We start from the raw sequence: 19249 nt of genomic DNA on the forward strand, positions 1-19249 counted from the left end.
TTAGCTTTGTACTGCAGAGCCTGCAGCAGGGAGCGGGGCCGCCAGCTGGTCGCCCCTGCCAGCCTGACTCTGGGGAAGGAGGCTTTGCTGCCCTGCCGCAGCTACCTGGGAGCTGGCTGAGTTTAACCAATCCCATTAACCGATAAGCAGCAGCTTCGGAGTTGAACGGTTAATCGGTTTTACTCTAATGTCCCTAGTTTCGACAGTATGTTTAATGTGTCCTGCACCTGGTCTGGAGAGAGCTCACCAACTCAAGGTTCCAGGCCATGCTCTAGTGAGAAATCGTACGTCTCCTAGCATGTTCCCCATGCGTTTGTGGGAAGGGGTGAAGAAAACAAGCAATGAAGGAGGTACCTTGCATATGTTCATAGGTGAGTTGTCTGGTTGGGGGGAAAGGAAGGAAAGAATACTGAATTTTGTAAACCAGGGCAAGAAGAACAATTTACAGTGAATGACACTTATCAAATGTAGTTTCTTTTCTGTTTGTGAATTCTCTGCCAATGGAGCGTAATGTCCAGGAGTTAGCTCACTGTTTGCATTTATGCAAATGATTTGTGCAAACACATTTCAGTCCTTGAGTAGCTCTCCAGTAGAGTGTAAGTTTGGGATATTTACACTTAGGACTGCTTTGCCTGGCTGCTGTAGATCCCATGGTTTGTTTCTGTTCCATGAACAGATGAGTGCAACTCTAGCATGAAGTTTCTGGTGTGAATCCATTTGATTGCTAATTCAAATTTACGCTCTGTGAATATTCTGGAATGCGTGGCTGATTCCTTGTTGGGGGCATTTCCCAAACTCTTCTGTCAATAAATGTATCTGCTGGAGTATTTGTAGAAAGTGAACACCCAAGAAGGACAGACCCATTCAGTGTGAATCAGTGTAAAATTATCAGAGGGGGAGCTGTGTTAGTCTGAATCTGCAAAAGGGGCGAGGAGTCCTGTGGCACCTTATAGACTAACTGAAGTGTAGGAGCATAAGCTTTCGTGGGCAAAGACCCACTTCGTCAGATGCAAGTGTAAAATTGGGAATGAAAGCTTGCATGTGGAAGTTGGAATAATCTCACTGGTCACTTTCTCGATGGATGAAAGGACAAAACTTAAACAGAAAATTGCTGCTGTGAAATCAGCTTAAATTAGCTACCACACACGCCCGCTGCTGTATGAATACTTTAGGGCTGCAGATTTGATTTGATTTTTAATTTTGAGCAAACGCATTGAAATGGAGCGAGTTAACCTGTCTGAGAACAGGAGTTTCACTGCTCGCGCTCCTGAGTCACCTCTCTGTTCTCACAGCCGGGGATTGGTGCCATGCCACATGCTGACCTGAAGGACGATTTTCCCCAAGGAGAATAACTGAGACATTGGCGGCTGGGGAAGTGCAGGAAGAACGGGCTTGCGACTCACATAGGGGATCCAGGCCATGTGACAGTACCAAGTGTTTAGTGCAGAAGGGCTCTAGTGCCAGGTTGTTCCCTAACCAACCCCTCTCTGGAGGAGAACAGATTGCTGTCGTGAACTGCAAAGCAGCAGGTTTTGTGATTAGAATTCAGTGAAAGTCTCAGTTCAGTCAGTTTCCTTTTTTAAATAGGATTGTTCCACTCAGAGTTTAAACCCTGACATAATTGAGTTCTTTAGTGCTAATTGATAATGGGCAAAAATAACATGGTTCTGTAGTATTTCGGGGTTTAGTCCCTGTCAATGGCTTCCTTCTGCAGGCTGGATACAGTTCAGAGAGCCAGGGATCTACGTCCAAATTCAGATTTGGAAACTGATTCCTTCCAAGGTTTTAGGTCAGTTAGCTTTTTTTCTAGCTTGAAAAATGTGTGTGCTGCTTATCTCTCCTGCTGGGTAATGCTTTGAGGGTGAGGAGGGCTGCTCTAGTGCTAAAAAGCAGCATTTGATGTTGCTAATCAGCCCCAGAGTAGCCATCTAGCTGGGTCTTTTCTGCCTTTTAATTCCTGGCCTATAAGAAAAGATGATGCAACCAGAAGGTTGGTTGCTGACTGTTCTCTTGCTGCGGCGCGTGGCAGACCGGAGTCCAGCTTGCTCTGCAGCGCTGATAGACGTTCTATCTGGGTTTGGCAGTGAAGGAGCTGCGAGGAGCGATTTGCCACTTTTCTCTAGTGCTTCCTAACGCAAGCATGCCCTGAACTCTTGGGTAGGTTTGCTGTACAGGAAAATGCTTCATTATGTATAAAACCACCCCTCCTTCCTGAATGACAATGCCCCGTGTGCCCGGAGTGCTTAGTCCTTTGCCTGTGGCCAATCAGCGTTGAAGGCAATTAGTCAGTTTCAGCTGTTGCAAAAGTATCCGAGCAGCTGAGGCTTTTTGTTTTACACTAGAAAGAATCCAAACTTTCCCGTCAACGCGTCAGCAGGCATTTCGGCGCAGGGCTTGTGGGCTGCGCTGAATTCCAGCTTGTGCCAAGTGCTGAAGGTTGAAACATGTCTCTCTGCTAAGCTCTCCTCCAAGCCTTTGGCAGCCTTGCTGAAAAAGCAGGTGGTCTGCAGCGATGGTTCCCTATGGGTTCTCACACTGCACACAACACGTCGAAGTGAAAGACAACTGTCAGTTCCTTCCTTCCCGTGCTCCCTCTCCCCCACTCCCTGCGGGGGGGCGGGGAACACGCCAGGCCCAGATGGATGTGCTGGAAACCTTTCAAAGTTTTTATGAAGGGCATGTTACAACATAGTCACAAGGCATTAGGAAACTAATCAGATGAGACAGGCACTGATTCCAGGCGCAAAAAGTGGTCACATTGTTGAGGCAAGCTGATACGGATTGCATTGTCTCATGTTGCTCATTTTGGGTCACAGACTTAACGAACTACATGCCAGTGTCCTCAGAGCAGCAGCAGTAAGCATCTGTAGTCTCTGAATATGGGCTTACTGGCTCTTGGTTAAACAGTCACTCTGGAGACTTGTCTCTGCTCCAGGAGAGTGGAGTGCTATCTCCGTGTCAATCCTAGTGGAAACAAGACACAGACAGTCTTTACTGGTGTAATTACAGGTTGAACCTCTCTAGTCCGGCACCCTGAGGAGCTGGCCGGTGCCAAACCGGAGAATGTGCTGGATCCCGGAAGGTTTTCAAACTCCGAGTGGTGACCCAGTAGTGGGTAGTGGAATGCCGGGCCCTGGGGCTCATTGCTGTAGGGGATGAGATGAGCAGCGGAGGAAGGGGGGGGCCAAAGCAGCTCCCTACCTGGCCTGGCACCGCAGTCTGTGCTGGTGCCCCAGAAGCGGCTGGCAGCAGGCCTGGTTCCTGGCGGGGGGAAGAGAGCGCACAGGACTCCCTGCCCTGAGCTCCGCACTCCCACTGGCTGGAGACCTGCTGATGCCTGCGTCTGGAGGCAGAATGGTCTGCGGGGCCAGGAGAGGCAGGAAGCTGCCTGAGGGCCCCCCCCCCCGGCCCCCTGCTGCACTGCCAACCAGGAGCTGCTCAAGATCAGCCCCTCCTGCCCCAGCCCTGCCCCCCAAGCCAGAGCCCCCTCTAACACCCCAAAGCTCTCATTCTCAGGCTTCCCCCCCACCCCCGAAGCCGCACTCTAGTCGCGGGCATCAACAATTTTTTTCAACTGGGTCATGAGAAAAACAGCTTGAAAACCGCTGGCTAGTAGCATGCCAACACTGGCCCTGCTTCCTGGGCTCTGAGAAGAGACTGAGGGGCACATCAGAGCTAAATAACAGCACAGAGCCAGGCCTGGCGGCCGGAAACAAACCGCATGAGACCACAGGAAAACTTGGCCTTCCCCTTGCTAGATAGACACCCAGCTGATGGAACCCTGCCGGACCACGGATTTGCCAGGCAGTAGGTGTGACCTAGAGAGCTAGTGAAGCACCCGCCACTCAGGGTTGACATTAACTGGCTGTATCAAGATTGCAAACTGCTGTGCCACGTCTCCACTAGGAGTTAGTGAGCAGGGCACTGCCCGCCGGTGCAACGAGGGGTTGGTCTTTAAGGTAAAGCGGAATGTTTTGTAAAGACCAATTGTTTTAAGAACCCCAGCCCTTAGGAGAGCACTGCCCGGTGTGCGTGCGTATAGTGCATGGAAGTATTCCCCTGAACGCTTGCACGGCCTTTTCCTGTAGCCCCGTGCTGCTGCCAGGCTGCACAGCCTGTGCACAGACTGGAGGCGGCATTTGACACCTGCTGGGGCCCTGAATATTGAACCCTGAAACAAATGAGCTTTAAAAGTGTCTCCTTTCCTTGCCTGTCAGAGCCTGAGATTGTTCTTTTCACCAGCATGTGATGGCTTCACAGGCACCTCAAGCAGTGTAAAGGATGTAACTGCCTTGCCTGTGGGGGGGATTCCCCAGAGCGATGTGCCTGACCTCAGGCGCTGATGAGAGTAGAGATGTACAAGTCGCTGACTTTCAGATGCCTTTTTAAAAACCCAGTGGGGCCTTCTGGTGATCTCTGGGTAGGATTTTTAAAAAGCATGTCAGGGTAGTACCCTGTGTGGATACTAAATTGGTATCTGCATCTGCAAAAATGGTCCGTGGATATCCCAGGCTACAGCCACGACTAGACAGTGGATACCCGCAGATTTGCAGGGCTCTCGCTAAGGGACTTAGCCACATAAATCATACAGACTTTCAGTGGGACTTTTGCTTTGGAGTCGCTTGTCAGCATCCCACCCACGTACATAGAGTGTGCTGGAGCGGGTAGGCTGGTGCTGCCTGGCAGGTTTAGTACCTGTGGAAAGATTTAACAAACAGCCAGACAAAACCCCTTGGAACAGTGCATGTGCAGACTGGAACAGTGCGCTGCATGCAGAAGTTTGAACCTGTTCTCTTCGGGTTCTCACACCACCCTTCCCACTGCAGAACACCGTGGTTCATGCGTTCTCAGGGCAGCGTTGTGAGTTCAGAGGAGCCATTTGGTTTGGGAAGAGCTGAATCTTCACTGAGCTGTAAACTCTTTTTCCTCTCTTCACAGTTGCTAGCGAGAAGAGGGTGCCAGTGATGCCTGGGTCGCCCGTGGAAGTGAAGATACAGTCAAGATCTTCTCCTCCAAGCATGCCCCCGCTGCCACCAGTGAATCCAGGCGGACCTCGGCCAGTGTCCTTCACCCCTACAGCATGTAAGGCTTGTCTGGACATGGATCTGATCTGATGTTAGGAAACTGCTTTTCAACAGGACTCTTCATCTCGACCTAGAGGAAACGTTCTGTTTTTAAAAGTTGCTGCAGCTGGTTTTGTGCGCTGAGACCCAGAGCAGAGAGTTAATTATGTCCTGTCAGGGTAGTGAGAATTGTGACGGGGGATGAAGCTATCCTACTCCATAGTTTCTCCAGTTCCTCTCCCTACTGGTGCCAAACTGGTCTCTGGATTACATTGACTCTGTGTTTTCCAGAGCACTGGGACTTGCGCTGCTGCCCTCTGAAGGCTAGTCCACAGACAGATGCCTGGAAGATCTCATTGCTCCTGCTTCATTCCTCCTCCTCCGCCCCAAATCATCTCTCTCCGTGTCAGTAGGGATGGTCTATTATTGCCCCTCTCGGCCATAATTCAGTCTTTCCGCATCCCTGCTCCGTTGCTGTTCCTTCGGCTCCCTCTGATTTTTCTTTCTAGTAATGTGATGCCCAGAAATGACAACTAGCACAGTACAGAGAGGGATTTCTGCTCCCTCGCAGTCCAAGGGAACTTGGACTTTTTTGTTCCTATTATGACATTGCAAACGCGTATCCCATTTACTAGCCGCTGTCTCCCCTTAGCATTTCTCTGCATTGCAGCTTTCTAGGTTCCTGCCCTCTGGGCAGTGGCTGTAGTAAAGATTAGCTTTCCTCAGGTGAGCTAGCTGCATTTGTTAAAAAGCTGATTCTCACTGTTTTTTACCCAGACTTCTTATCTCTCTGCAGCTGCCGGTGTAGTGTTGGATTACCCTCACTGATGTGTGCAGCTCCTCACAATTTAGTGTCATCTGTGAGTGTCACTTACTGCATAACCCCTCTAAAATCCTAGAATCATAGAACTGGAAAAGACCTCAGAAGGTCATCAAGTCCAGCCCCCTGCTCTAGGCAGGACCAATTCCAACTAAATCAACCTGGCCAGGGCTTTGTCAAGCCGAGACTTAAACACCTCTAGGGATGGAGACTCCACTACTTCCCTAGGTAACCCATTCCAGTGCTTCACCACCCTCCTAGTGAAATAGTTTTTCCTAATATCCAACCTGGACCTCTCCCACCACAACTTGAGACCATTGCTCCTTGTTCTGCCATCTGTCACTACTGAGAACAGCCTCTCTCCATCCTCTTTGGAACCTCCTTTCAGGAAGTTGAAGGCTGCTATCAAATCCCCCCTCACTCTTCGCTTCTGCAGACTAAACAGACCCAAGTCCCTCAGACTCTCCTCATAAATCATATGCTCCAGCCCCCTAATCATTTTGGTTGCCCTCCGCTGGACCCTCTCCAATGCGTCCGCATCCTTTTTGTAGTGGGGGGCCCGGAACTGGACACAATACTTCAGATGCGGCCTCACCAAAGCCGAATAAAGGGGAATGATGACATCTCTGGATCTGCTGGCAATGCTCCTCTTAATGCAACCTAATATGCCATTAGCCTTCTTGGCTACAAGGGCCCACTGTTGACTCATATCCAGCTTCTCATCCACTGTAACCCCCAGGTCCTTTTCTGCAGAACTACTACTTAACCCAGGGGTGTCCAAACTTTTTTCAAAGAGGGCCAGATTTGATGAAGTGAACATGCGTGAGGGCCGACCATTTTGCCCGACATTCTTTGAACCATTAAAATTAAATGCAAATTAACTATTTTATGCAAAGTTTATTGCAAACGGCATACTTTTCATTTCGTCACATGGATGACAAATCTAAACAGGTGTTAAATCACTCTGCCTTTCATATCTGAAGGCCAGATGAAAAAAAAAATCCAGGAAGCTGAAATATATGTCAGGAACATTGTAAAGTACATTACATATTATTGGTAATAAAGGTTGTCTGTCAACTTTTAAGTTCAAAAAATATGAACAGGAACATAACACCAAGTATATATGTTGTGTCCAAATATATTTATAACTGATTTAGACCAACTGACATTAACTGAGATTTTACAATGTATTCATCTCAATACATATGGATTCGTTGGGGGCCATAAAAGATAGATATTGCCAAATTACCTGTGGGGCCTTATTAAACCGGAACACGGGCCACAATTGGCCCACGGGCCGGACTTTGGACATGCCTGACTTAACCGGTTGGTCCCCAGCTTGTAACTATGCTTGGGATTCTTCCGTCCCAAGTGCAGGACTCTACACTTGTCCTTGTTGAACCTCATCAGATTTCTTGTGGCCCAATCCTCCAATTTGTCTAAGTCATTCTGTACCCTATCTCTGCCCTTAAGCGTATCTACCTCTCCCCCCAGCTTATGTCATCTGCAAACTTGCTGAGGGTGCAATCCATCCCCTCATCCAGGTCATTAATAAAGATATTGAACAAAACCTGTCCTAGAACCGAACCTTGGGGCACTCCGCTAGAAACCGACCGCCATCCTGACATCGAGCCATTGATCTCTACCCGCTCGGCCCGACCTTCTAGCCATCTTTCTATCCATCTTACCGTCCATTTATCCAATCCACAATCCCTTAACTTGCTGGCAAGAATATTGTGGGAGACTGTATCAAAAGCCTTGCTAAAGTCAAGGTATATAACATCCACTGACTTCCCCATGTCCACAGAGCCAGTTACCTCAGCATAGAAGCTAATCAGATTGGTCAGGCATGACTTGCCCTTTGTGAATCCATGCTGACTATTCCTAATCACTTTCCTCTCATCCAAGTGCCTCAATATGGATTCCTTAAGGATCCCTTCCATGATTTTTCCAGGAACCGAGGTAAGACTGACCAGCCTATAGTTCCCTGGATCATCCTTCTTCCCTTTTTTGAAGATGGGCACTACATTTGCCTTTTTCCAGTCATCCGGGATTTCTCCCGATCTCCACGACTTTTCAAAGATAATAGCCAAAGGCTCCACAATGACATTTGCCAACTCCCTCAGTACCCTCTGCTGGAATGCTTCATTAGATAGCGTGTAATACTTATCACTGGGCTACCAGATCAGATCTCTTCCCCTCCCCCTTCATCTTTGATCTGTTGGGTTATTCAGGGCATCCTACTTTATGGTTATTCAGTCTTACCTAAGCCAGTTTGAGTGAACTGTTCAGGGTTCTGTGGAATACTGACTCCAGCGCTTGACTAAAATCCTACTGGGATCTGGTCATTCACTAGCGTAGCTTTTCTAAGCCAAGGCTCCGGAGTGGGGGGGGGGGGGGGTGAACTGTGTGGCCTGGCCCTGACAAGCCCTGGTGGGGTGGGAGCCAGGGCTGTGCAGGCCTGTCCGTGGCAGGCCCTCAAGAAGGCTGCAAACCTTCCCTTTCCCGCTGCCCCCTCCTGGCACTGGGGCTGAGGACCCAGTAGAGAGGAGTTTGGGAGCAGGGTGGCCACTTATCCATGGCCGGCGATATGGATGGAGAGCTCTGGCCCCAGCCGGCCACCATCATCCTGGTGTGATCACTCGACAGTATAACGGTTCCCTGCGGTCGCTGCCCCCTGTGGTCATTGAGAAGCAGAGCTGCTCCTGCTTTCAGTCCCCTCCCTTTTTGTGTTATGGAAAGCAGTCTGATTCCAGGCACATCCCGATTTCCTGGCACAGCCAAACCCTGGCCTTGCTCTAAGTTAGGGTGAAAGGAAGCTGCCTAATGTTACCATTTAGGAGACATTCTTGTACAAACAGACTCAATGGACAGACAGATGCACAAACTAAAATACACGGAGAGCTGGTTGTTTAATGGGAAGTTATACTATGAATCTGTTAATTATGGGAAAGTAATTGCCAGGATCCTCCTCCTTAAAATTTGTTGCATTTGCGTTTAGCCAGTCTTCTGAAACGGTCCCAATATTTCCCTTGGCTACATCATACATGCTAATATCATAGCATGTCCCTCACCCAGTTTGGCATCCTTCAAAGTGTTTCAGTGTTCCATAGCGTCTTTCCTTGCCCATAAAAGCGACACACACAACTTTCAAGACCCTCCCCGCCCCCACATGTTTTTTTCTTTTCAGGTCACCTTTTAAACAAGAGCACAGAAGGTGGCTGTTAGTTTCATTTCCTCTCTCTTCATTAATGGATCTACTGTCTGTCTATCAATATTATCCCTCTGTAGCAGCCTTTTCTCCTCCTTAGTTAACATGGGAAAGCTTTGGTATTTTTTTCTGCCCTTATCTTTCCTGGGAATCTTTAACTGACTCTGGTGGTTCTTTGGTTACCCTCGGCTTCCCCACACCTGCCATGGCAGTGGAGAGCTTTTATAACCTCAGATCTCCGAGCAGCCCTTGAGCGGTTTAACTGCCCTGATCCTTCCCATCATTTGAAAAAAAATCTCACTGTTGTTACCCTTTGAAGTTGAAGGATCTCATTTTAGGAGGACTCAATAATTCTATAATTCTTATTCATCTGTCAGAGTTTGCACAATGCTCAGTTTGTGAACAATTTGTCCATGCTGTTTCCCATTGTCCAGTTCAGGAATCCTTGTAGGAATTCCCTCTTCTTTCAAGGAAGATGAAACAGTTGTGTGTGTGTGTTTCTTGAACAGCCATCTCCGCACACTCTTTCTCTCTCTGTGTCCATGTGTGCGCACGTCAGCATCCCAAAAGACAGCCCAGCCCAGGGAATTGTTTCTGCTCCAATCAGTGCCCCTTAAGAGGAGGTGCAATATTTTATATTCTTTGGGGCTTGATCTGCCAAAACACTCAGGGACTACAGTGGGAGTTAGGGTACAAGAAGCCCAGGATTAGGCCGGGAGTCTTGAAACAGTAGAATGACTTAATGCACATTTAGAATACGATGTGTTTTTTCCACTCTGAAGTTCATAGTTTATATCACATTTGGACCTGGTGGGGGTGGGAGCCAGGGCTGTGCTCACTTTAAACGTTTTCCAGACAGGACCTCTGATTGCACAAAAGCTGTAACGGGATCTCAACAATGTTTCAAATCCCTTCTGAAGCCTCTAAACATCAGCAACTTAGTCTAGTGTAGTCAGAAAGCCTGTTGAAATAATCTTAACAAGGTCACCAATACGATCAGCTCAAAACCAACAGACACTCGCAGCACTGAGCCCAGTGTATGGGAGAGGATCGCACAGAATGGACCTACAGCAAAAGCCTCTTGATGTCAACAGTACTGCACGTGGGGCCGGGATCTGCTGTCAAGTGCTTGGCAGAACTCAGGGCTAAGTGGCAAAATTGATTTACCTTGAATTCATCAGTGTTTAAGGCCAGAGACCTTTGCAGTGATTTAATGCAAGCCAGAGAACATTGCTCAGCAATTCTGGCCTGCAGCCCGTGCTTCCTGGGTGCGAGTTACAGCGTCCCGGAGCTCGCTTGCTCGCGCTCTCTCTCTCTCTCTCTCTCTCTCGATGAGATGAGATGATTCTGCTCACGCCGCTAAACTCTGTGAAGCTCAGCTCCCCCAAGAGCTAGTGCAACCACAGGCATTTAGTTAGAAAACGTGTTTTCCCATCCCTCATTGTTAGTCATTAGTTTGTGTCTCTGGAAGTGAAGCTGGCCCCCTGGAGTCCCTGCTCCTAACTTCAATAGGATTCAGATGAGAAACATTAACAAACCCAGCTGATTGGTAGGTTTAAAAAAGAAGCCAGGGTCTGCTGCTCTGGCCTGCAATTCTTCCAGCTGGTCTGCGAGAGACCGAATGTTGAAACTTGCGTATGGCAACCGAGCCAGAAGCGGCAAGGTTAGAATGCTGAGACGTCATGTGTAGAAATGCCGCTAAGCAAAGCTGCGCCTGGCCTTGCGTTCGAGCACGTCAGCAGGACACGTCCTGCGCTCACATGAGCACTGAGAGAAACGGGTCCCGGGGTTGAGGAAGTAGATTGTGGCCATTTGAACTCCGTAGTGTTGCTTTAACCCCCAGTTCTGGGGGGCTGCGCTTTTCTCTAGTCAGTGGCCTGAGTCTCTCCAGCCAGTGTGGAAGTGTTGGGCATGCCTTTGGGGTATTTCCACAGCATGGTCAGCGGTGCTCACTGATGCTTCTTTTTTGGTTTGGCTCTGCATTACAGTGCCCAATGGGATGAACCATTCTCCCCCCACGCTGAACGGGGCACCCTCTCCACCCCAGCGCTTCAGCAACGGTCCTGCCTCCTCATCTTCGTCCTCACTGACCAATCAGCAACTCCCAGCAACCTGTGGGGCCCGGCAGCTCAGCAAACTCAAGCGCTTCCTTACCACTCTGCAGCAGTTCGGCAACGATATTTCACCAGAGATCGGGGAGAAGGTCCGGACCCTCGTCCTAGCACTAGTGGTAAGCGGTAACAACTGCCCGTCTCCTGGGACCACTCAAATCCAGGGCCTCCCAAATGGCCAGTGGAGCTTTCCTGGGGGCCCAGAGCTCTGCTAGTGCTGGGGAGCCCAGCAGCTGAGCCGCCGCATGTGCATTGTGCTGTGCATTTGTGGGAACGCTGTTTCCCAAGCCACTCTAAACTTGTATTGCCCACTCTCATCACTTTTCTGTTTTTCATGGTCCTCATTTGGCTTCAGTAAGCTCTTGGACTCATCTGGACGCCATTAAGCTCCATGAAATCCAGTGACGTTTGGGCTAAACTTTCCTACCTTACAAATCATAGGCCTTTTGTGTGTGCGTGTGTGTTTGGGGTTTTTAACTGGAAGGAGAGTAGCAGGTCTGATTTTTTTCGAAACCCTAATTTCTTAGGATATAAATATTCTGCTAAAGGGACCCAAATATGCACCCCTCAGCCACCTCTTGCAGACAGAGCTTCCTTGCAACTGAGAAGTGCCTGTTATATCATCTTCGCCTTGAATCCTGTTGTAACCCTCTAGAATAAGAAGAATTCCTCATTTTCCTGATCCTGGCTGCTGATTAATTTCATTCTTATCGGCTTCCAAATGAAGACATGCCAGTTTCACACACCATTTGTTAAATGCTGTCATGGTTTCAGTGTGGTCCACGTCTATTCCTTGCTGCGGGAGGCTGTGTGGGCTAAAGGAATGTGCAGAAATTGCAAGTTCAAACTGGCTCTGCCGCTGACTTGCTGTGTGGCCTCAGGCCTGTGGTGAGGATGGATTGAGGGTTTGCAAAGTGCCATGAGAAGGCGGTGATGGAAGTGCTAGTGCTGAGATATACAGGCCACCAGGATGTTTTCTGTAGCGGTTCAGTAAGGGGCTGACTGCTTGGATGCAGGTTCTCCTGACGATCAGGAGAAAGGTCTCTGGCTACTACTGTGCAGGGGCAGTTTCTGTAAATTCACTGATTCCGTCACTGTTTCAGAAAAAGGTCAATGCTAAGCCTTCAGTGGGCAGAGAGCCTCACGACCTTCAAAATGCTTCTGATGGGATATGGAGCAAAACACGGGCTGTGCATTAATGGCTGTGCGCTCCCAGTGCAAGGTTTGGGCTGCCCTGCATGATTGAATGAGGATACACTCGGAGAGCAGGTGAAAACAGCCTTCACTTGCTAAGGCCAGAACTTTCAGAGGCCTCCCTCTTCATGCCTGTGCCCGTACTATGCAAATCGGTCAGTGCCTGAGCAGACTTTCTGTGGTGGTAACACCTGCGTAAATATGAGACTCCAGGCTGGTTGATACACACCTACATGTGCACTAAGGTTTCTCAGTGCAAGTGCTGGGAATGATTGTAGTGCGAGCAGGCCCTTTGCCTGCAGATTAGAAGGCTGGGATGCACTTAGTGTTTCCAATCAGTTTTTAAAAGCCAAGTGCGAAGCCTCCACAAAACTCAAGCACTTTCTCCAACTGGGAATACAATCTGGTCTGTTTCCTGGCTTGGGGCAGTCTTTTAGTCATCCTCCGTGGCAGTGGACTGGCGGGTCAGTTCAGTTCCTAAGGGGCTGCTGAGACTCTGGTGCACCCCTTGATCCCGGGTGGCACGTGGAAGGGCTGGCTGTAGGGTCCTGTGGTTCCCGTCCTCACAGCATTTATCTGGCGGGTCGAACGGTGCGGAAGGTGGAGTTCAGCTGCGTTTCTTTTCACAGAACTCGACGGTGACGATTGAGGAATTTCACTGCAAGCTCCAAGAGGCCACCAACTTCCCTCTTCGCCCCTTTGTGATTCCATTTCTGAAGGTGATGGTGAAAGTGCAGGGTCTCGCTAATGTGTCACACGCTGAACGGGGCAGCCTGTGTTGTCCGGCAGCACGGCCTCTGGATGAGGCCCAGGGTGGGCCAGGAGATTGCCTGGGGTGGAGGGGGGGGACACCTGGCGCAGGATGGCTGCAGGGGTCGGACCCCGCTGCACTCAGAAGGAGCTGGAGCACCCCAGCAGCCTGCTCTGCCCCTCCCAGCCCACTACACTCAGCTTTGCCGCAGCAGGACCTAGAGCACCCCCGCCCCGAGATGCTTCGCCTCCTGCTACAGAGGGCGGCGGGGCAGGGTGGAGCGGAGCGGGCTGCCGGCTCACTCCAGGCTGAGTGCACAGGGAAGGGGGACGATGACCCCTGCCATTGCCGCCCCCGTGATTCCCCAGCTCACGCTGCTTGGGGGGAGGAGCAGGGCGGAGCAGGGGCGGGGCCTGTGGTAGAAGGGCTTGCCCTGGGCCCTGTGTCTGGAACAGTGTGGGGGAGAGGGAGGGCAGAGTTTGCCCCAGACCCTGCGCCCCTGGGAACCTGTCAACAGGAGGCTCATCAAGTCACAGCCCATACTAGACAGGGGTGACGGCCTAATCTGACCAGCTCCGAGGGAAAGCGTGACTCGTGGAGACGTTAAGGTCCTGTATTGGCCATTTCCCCTGGGCTAAATTGATGGCTGAATTCCCTCATCCCTGTCTTCCATCATCTCCTTTCTCTACGCAGTCCCTTCAGCTCCAGGGGCTATCATTTCAGCAGCCCAGCTGGGCCTGTACTGAGGAGAAGGGAGTTTCAGAGAAGTGGCCCACGTCACCCAGGCACACCAGTATTGTGTGGTGGCGCATGCTGCCATCTTCTCGCTAGATCCACCGAAGGCGGAAAGCGCTGTTGGAAATAGTCTGGTTCCTGTCGTGATCTGGGATAACCCGAACAGCGCGTTCTAGCCAACGGCCCTACCAGAATCTCAGCCCTGAAAAATCCAGGGTCTCTTGTGTGCTCTTGCCCTGTGCTCTCTCCGGGTTTCACAGGAGAGACCAGTATCAGAGGGGTAGCACCTCCAGATCAGCGGCTAGAAGTGGGCCTCATCCTCCTGGATTGGATCCACCTCGTCATCTCCAGCCTGATCCTGGCCTGCATATTTATTCCTGCCTCTGGGAATTTCCACTACATGCATCTGACGAAGTGGGTCCTTGCCCACGAAAGCTCATGCTCCCACACTTCAGTTAGTCTGTAAGGTGCCACAGGGCTCCTCGCCGCGTTTCTGAAGTGGGGTGCTGGCCCCAAGGGGACTTGTGTGGGGAGGACACGCAGTTATTTTAGGGGGTTGTGGTGGTGCCACCCTTACTTCTGCGCTGCCTTCAGAGCCAGGTGGTGAGGGGCCAGCTCTGCAGGCTGCAGTGCAGAAGGGAGGGTGGTGACACTGTACCAGGCCATCCTTGGCTCTGCCGTTAGAGCCGGGCTCCCAGCCAGCAACTGCTGCTCGCCAGCTGCCCCACTCTGAAGGCAGCGCCGCCGCCTGCAGCAGTGCAGAGAGAAGGGGAGAACTTCTGCAACCCCAATTGTGACCCTCCCCTCAAATGCTTTTTGAGCCAGGACCCCTCCAAATCACAGCGCCGTGAGACTTCAGATGTCAGGAGCTGAGATCGTGAAACAGACCGTTTTTAAACCCTTGGGACACTGACCAAGATGGACAGAGACCATCCTGTGGTTTTCTCTGTCGGAAAGAGGAAGCCGAGCTAAATTCAGCATGGCGGTGCTGATCTAATCGGGTCGGTCTTTCAGGTTTGCAAGGCCCTGAAATAGTCAAGCTGCTGGAGTCGCAAGGAAGGCTCTTGTGTACATTTTTGTTTCCTAACACAACTTGTTTCAGGCCCGCTCTAGTTCTTGAGAGAGCAGTTTAGGCGCACACGCACACAGCAGATAGCCCCCTTTGAATGCCCAGCGAGGCTGTGGCACAGGCAACATTGATTTGCAACTGTGAACGCTGCCTGTGCCATTTTGGACAGATGCCGGGGTGCAAACCCGGCCGTCAGCCTTCACAGAGCAAAGCTGCAATGCCGGGCAACCTGTTTTCCAGGCCAACCTTCCTTTGCTGCAGCGGGAGCTGCTGCACTGCGCCCGGGCTGCCAAGCAGACGCCGTCCCAGTACCTCGCCCAGCACGAGCACATCTTGCTGAACACAAACACCGCGTCCCCGGCCGACTCCTCGGAGCTGCTGCTGGAGGGGAACGGGACTGGGAAGAGACAGAGCCCGGACAGGTAAAGGCAGCGGCACATGCGGCTCTGTCCCAGGAGCAGCGACGTCAGAGTGAAGCCGGACGCTGTTGGGGGCCATTGTTCCTGCCCCATGGCCTGTTCCCCTCTAATTCTCTCGCCCCTGCTTCCTTTCCCAATGTGGCTCCATAAAAATTCCCCAGGCTGGCGTGCTTGCAGGGCTGCCGTGCCGGGCTTCCCTCACAGGCTGTCTCCAAGCATCGCCGGGCGCTCCAGCAGCCTGTGCAAGTGTCCCGCTGGCGTCCTCTGTGGCCGGTCCCTGAGGCTTGCCCTGGCGGTGCTGGGACCAGGGAGGGGGTGTTTTGCAGGGGTGTGTTAAGCCTTGGAAAAGTTTTGTGAAGAATTACACAGAAGGTGCCTGGAGTTTGGAGAAGAGCCACGGGGAAATAATATGAATTAGCACCCTTCCCCTGCCCCCCAAAGGCAGTGTCCTGCGCCTGTGGCTTGGTCTTTTCCAAGCGTAATACGTGTTTTTTGGCTTCCTAGCTTGTCCCCACTAAGTGCAGCTGCCCAGACTCCTGCAGCTGGGGGCTGCTCTCTGGCCAGCCGAGGTCCCTCTTTCCCTTTCGGAGTCCGTTCGTAGTGCTGACACCCACCTCTTCGGGCTTGTTTTCAGAAGAGAAGAGACTAGTTTTGAGAGAGACCCCCTCCCGTCGGAGCCGCCGGCCAAGCGAGTGTGCACCATTAGTCCAGCCCCGCGGCACAGCCCTGCCCTGGCTCTACCCCTCATGAATCCCGCGGGGCAGTTCCATCCGACCCCCCCGCCCCTCCAGCACTACACCTTGGAGGACATCACCACGACCCAGCTGTACAGAGACCCCGGCAAGCTCCTGGAGCAGAGGGAGATGCGCGACAGACATCGCAGTCTCAGTAAGAAAGGCCCGGCCCTTCTCTGTCCAGACGTCGCCTTGCGGGATGTCATTCTAGGGCTCCCGTGGGGCGGTCGCATACCCAGCTGGGTGCACAGTGCACTGAGGGGATCCGCCAAGAAAATGCACATTGCCAGAACCGTTTTCTATAGGCAGATGCGGGGGGGAAGCTGCATCTAAATGGCTAGTTGCGGTTCTTTACAATCCAGCGTGAGTGGTGCTGTCTGCTCTCCTCCGCCTGGTCCCTCTTGCTGTGAATGCATTGCAGTGGGGAGCACGGGTGGACAGACTTGTCTTGGCTCTGCTCAAGCTAATGCCCTAACGTAGCACTGCCTCCAGAGCTCCCCCCCGAAGGGCTGCTGGGCTTGGACTCCGTGCAGCCGTGTTCCCAGAGGCCAGTTTCCGGGAACTACTTGGACAAATCCCTGCTCTGCACCATTGCAACCTACATTTTTCAGTGTAACAAGCTGCTGGCTAGAGCGCTCAGGCCACTGTTTGCCAGCCTGCTGAAGCCTAATGGGAAAATCCTCCGGTCTGGTCCTAATTTGGGGTGTTGTTCATTGCAGGTTTGAATGGAGGCTACCAGGATGAGCTGGTGGACCATCGCTTAACAGAGAGGGAGTGGGCTGAGGAGTGGAAGCATCTCGATCACGTAAGGAACCTTTAAAAAAAAAAACCCCAAACAAACCTCTTTGAAGGCCCAGCATTCAAACCACCAGCTGCTCCATTTCCATGGCAGTGCCATAGGCGGTATCAACGCAGCATTTTCCAAGTGGCCCATTTGTAGTGCACACTGAAACGGTGTGAAAACTCCTGCTGCATTTACCCTCGCCAGTCTGACCTGTCTGTCATGTCTGGATTTTGGGGTAAAACAAGGTAAGTGTCTTTGTGGCGGGAAGGCAGTCGGAAGGGCGCAGGGCATCCTGCAGGTAAGGAGGCAGCAGAGGCGATCTCTTTTCATGAGAACTACATTGTAAAATAAGTCCTAGTTAAAGAAGAACACATCCTTCTGTTGTGGCTGGTGATGCAGTGCTAAGTGGAGCTGCAGCAAAGCTAGTTTCTTGGGTCTGTTTGGAAACGGAGGCCTGCCTGCGACATGGACAGGTGGCTTAAATGTGTGTCTCTGCGAGCCCTGTCGCCCTATCTGACAGTGTGGGAATTGAACCCAGGATCTCCAGAGCTATTGCAGCTTTAGCAGAAGTTCTGACCTCTCTGGGTCAGGCCCCGGGGAATCTGTAGCAGGCATTGTGTGGGTTACACCTGCACTTGGCAGGCCTGGACACCTGTGAGGACTTGCACTTGTTTATAACTTTTAAATGAGCTAATGCCTCTGGAAGCTCATTTGGTAAGCGCAGTACCTGCAAAACCACTCAGACCCCCTGCTACCACTTGCATGCACGTACACACGCTAGGCTGTGCTTACAAGTTCTAGCATTGTAACAGATATTTTCATCTGCAAAGTGCTGAGCAAAACACGGGCTAATAGTGTGTGTGCAGAAGTGGGGGCTGGAGAGAGGCCTAGCTGGAAATTTACACCCCCCCCCACCCCCCCCGCAAATGCTGTTCATTCTTCTGACACTAATCCTGGATTCAGGGACTTGGGGAAGTCAATGAAAACTATTAAAGTTTTCTAAAGTGATCCCTGCATATAACGTCATTGTGATAAAATTGTATTGAGAGAGGGGCTGGTAATCAAGGCTACAACATTTCCTAAATCCGGCATGGCTGGGAGACGGCTGGTTCTGCTACGAGTCCTTCCTCGTGTCTCTTCCACATGCACGGGTGCCAGAAGTTTTCCCCCTAGCGGTACTTATAGCACAGCACCTCCATGGCACAGTATAAGTGGCTCTGCATGAACTCCCCACCCTCAGTGCATCGGAACAGCTCAGCTGTTCTCCCGTTCGATAGCTTTTTCTTGGTAGGTAGTTTACACATATTGATAGTTAGAGTAACTGGTCCCCTTCAGGACTTGGACCCTGATCGGGGCATATCCCAGTCTTGTGATTCCCGCAAGGGGAGCTGCCTGGCTGAAGCACACGTCAGCAAAAGGTATAAGATTTGCAAATCCTTTAAACCTAGGATTTACGAAGGAGCAGGGCATTCGGCTTCACGTCCTCCTGATGGAGTCTGCCTTTCCCCCAGCACCAGCACTAGCACACCAATCGGACTCCGCGCTGGCACCGAGGGCTCGGTGTGTGGTGCTCCAGCAGCACCGTCTGCCCGTCGGCACGGCTCCCCCTCCCTGGCCCCAGCAGAGAAGCTGAAGAAGTCAGCAAGGGGCTGCTTGCCCCATCCCAGAAAAGGGGACAAGATGGCATAAGCGCAGATAGATCCGTGACAGGCGGCTGCCAGTCGCTTTCAAGTGCGCAGGGTCCACCTCAAGCAGAGTGGAGCACCCCAGCCCACTCCGTCCACACCAGAGGCTCTGCAGGCCGCAGAAGAGACGCTGTCTCTGCTGGTACCAGCTTCCCAGGCCTCTGCGACTCTGTGCAAGGGGCATTCCTGGACTGGGGGCGTGCCCCTAGCTGGCCTCTTTCCCCTGCCTGGTGATTCTCTCGTCTGGTTTTCTGAGAAGCCATCCCATTGCAGAAACATCCCATGTTCCTGGCACACCCAAACCCTGACCTTGCTTTGACGAGAGGAAGCTGCCTGCCGAGTGCCAGGTCCATTTAGGAGGAGTTCTAGACCAAACGGACAGATTCCCTCAGATACTTAGTAGATTTGAAATGACCAGTGTCCAGAAGCTCTCAAATTGGGGGTACACCCCCTGGGGGGAGTGGAATGTATTCCGGGGCAGGGTGAGAAGCTGCTGGCGGCAGCACTGCCGATAGCACAGAAGTAAATGTGGCGTGGAATGGCATTGCCACCCGTACTTCCCGCTGCTGCTGTGGGCACTGCCTGAGAGCCGGGCAGCAATTCTTGTGTGGTGTTACAATGATGGATGGCACTAGTAGGCTTCAGGTGTGCTTCAAAATGGTAAATCTCTCAA

The 19249-nt window shown here is 51.6% G+C and overlaps 1 protein-coding gene across 5 annotated transcripts in view; it reads left to right on the forward strand.

Moving 5' to 3' along the window:
- The window catches only part of CBFA2T2 (CBFA2/RUNX1 partner transcriptional co-repressor 2), a 100443-nt gene that overhangs the window by 68830 nt on the left and 12364 nt on the right, over positions 1-19249 (forward strand). For 4 of the 5 annotated variants that reach the window (XM_075901503.1, XM_075901505.1, XM_075901506.1 and 1 more), the window contains exons 2-7: positions 4939-5082; positions 11083-11324; positions 13029-13118; positions 15195-15376; positions 16008-16261; positions 16827-16912. In XM_075901503.1, coding sequence (XP_075757618.1) covers positions 4939-5082; positions 11083-11324; positions 13029-13118; positions 15195-15376; positions 16008-16261; positions 16827-16912 — 998 coding nt within the window. The remainder of the gene's footprint in view (positions 1-4938; positions 5083-11082; positions 11325-13028; positions 13119-15194; positions 15377-16007; positions 16262-16826; positions 16913-19249) is intronic. The other variant, XM_075901504.1, reaches the window with a different exon arrangement.

Source organism: Pelodiscus sinensis, chromosome 18, assembly GCF_049634645.1.
Source record: "Pelodiscus sinensis isolate JC-2024 chromosome 18, ASM4963464v1, whole genome shotgun sequence".
NCBI classification, from domain to species: Eukaryota; Metazoa; Chordata; order Testudines; family Trionychidae; genus Pelodiscus; species Pelodiscus sinensis.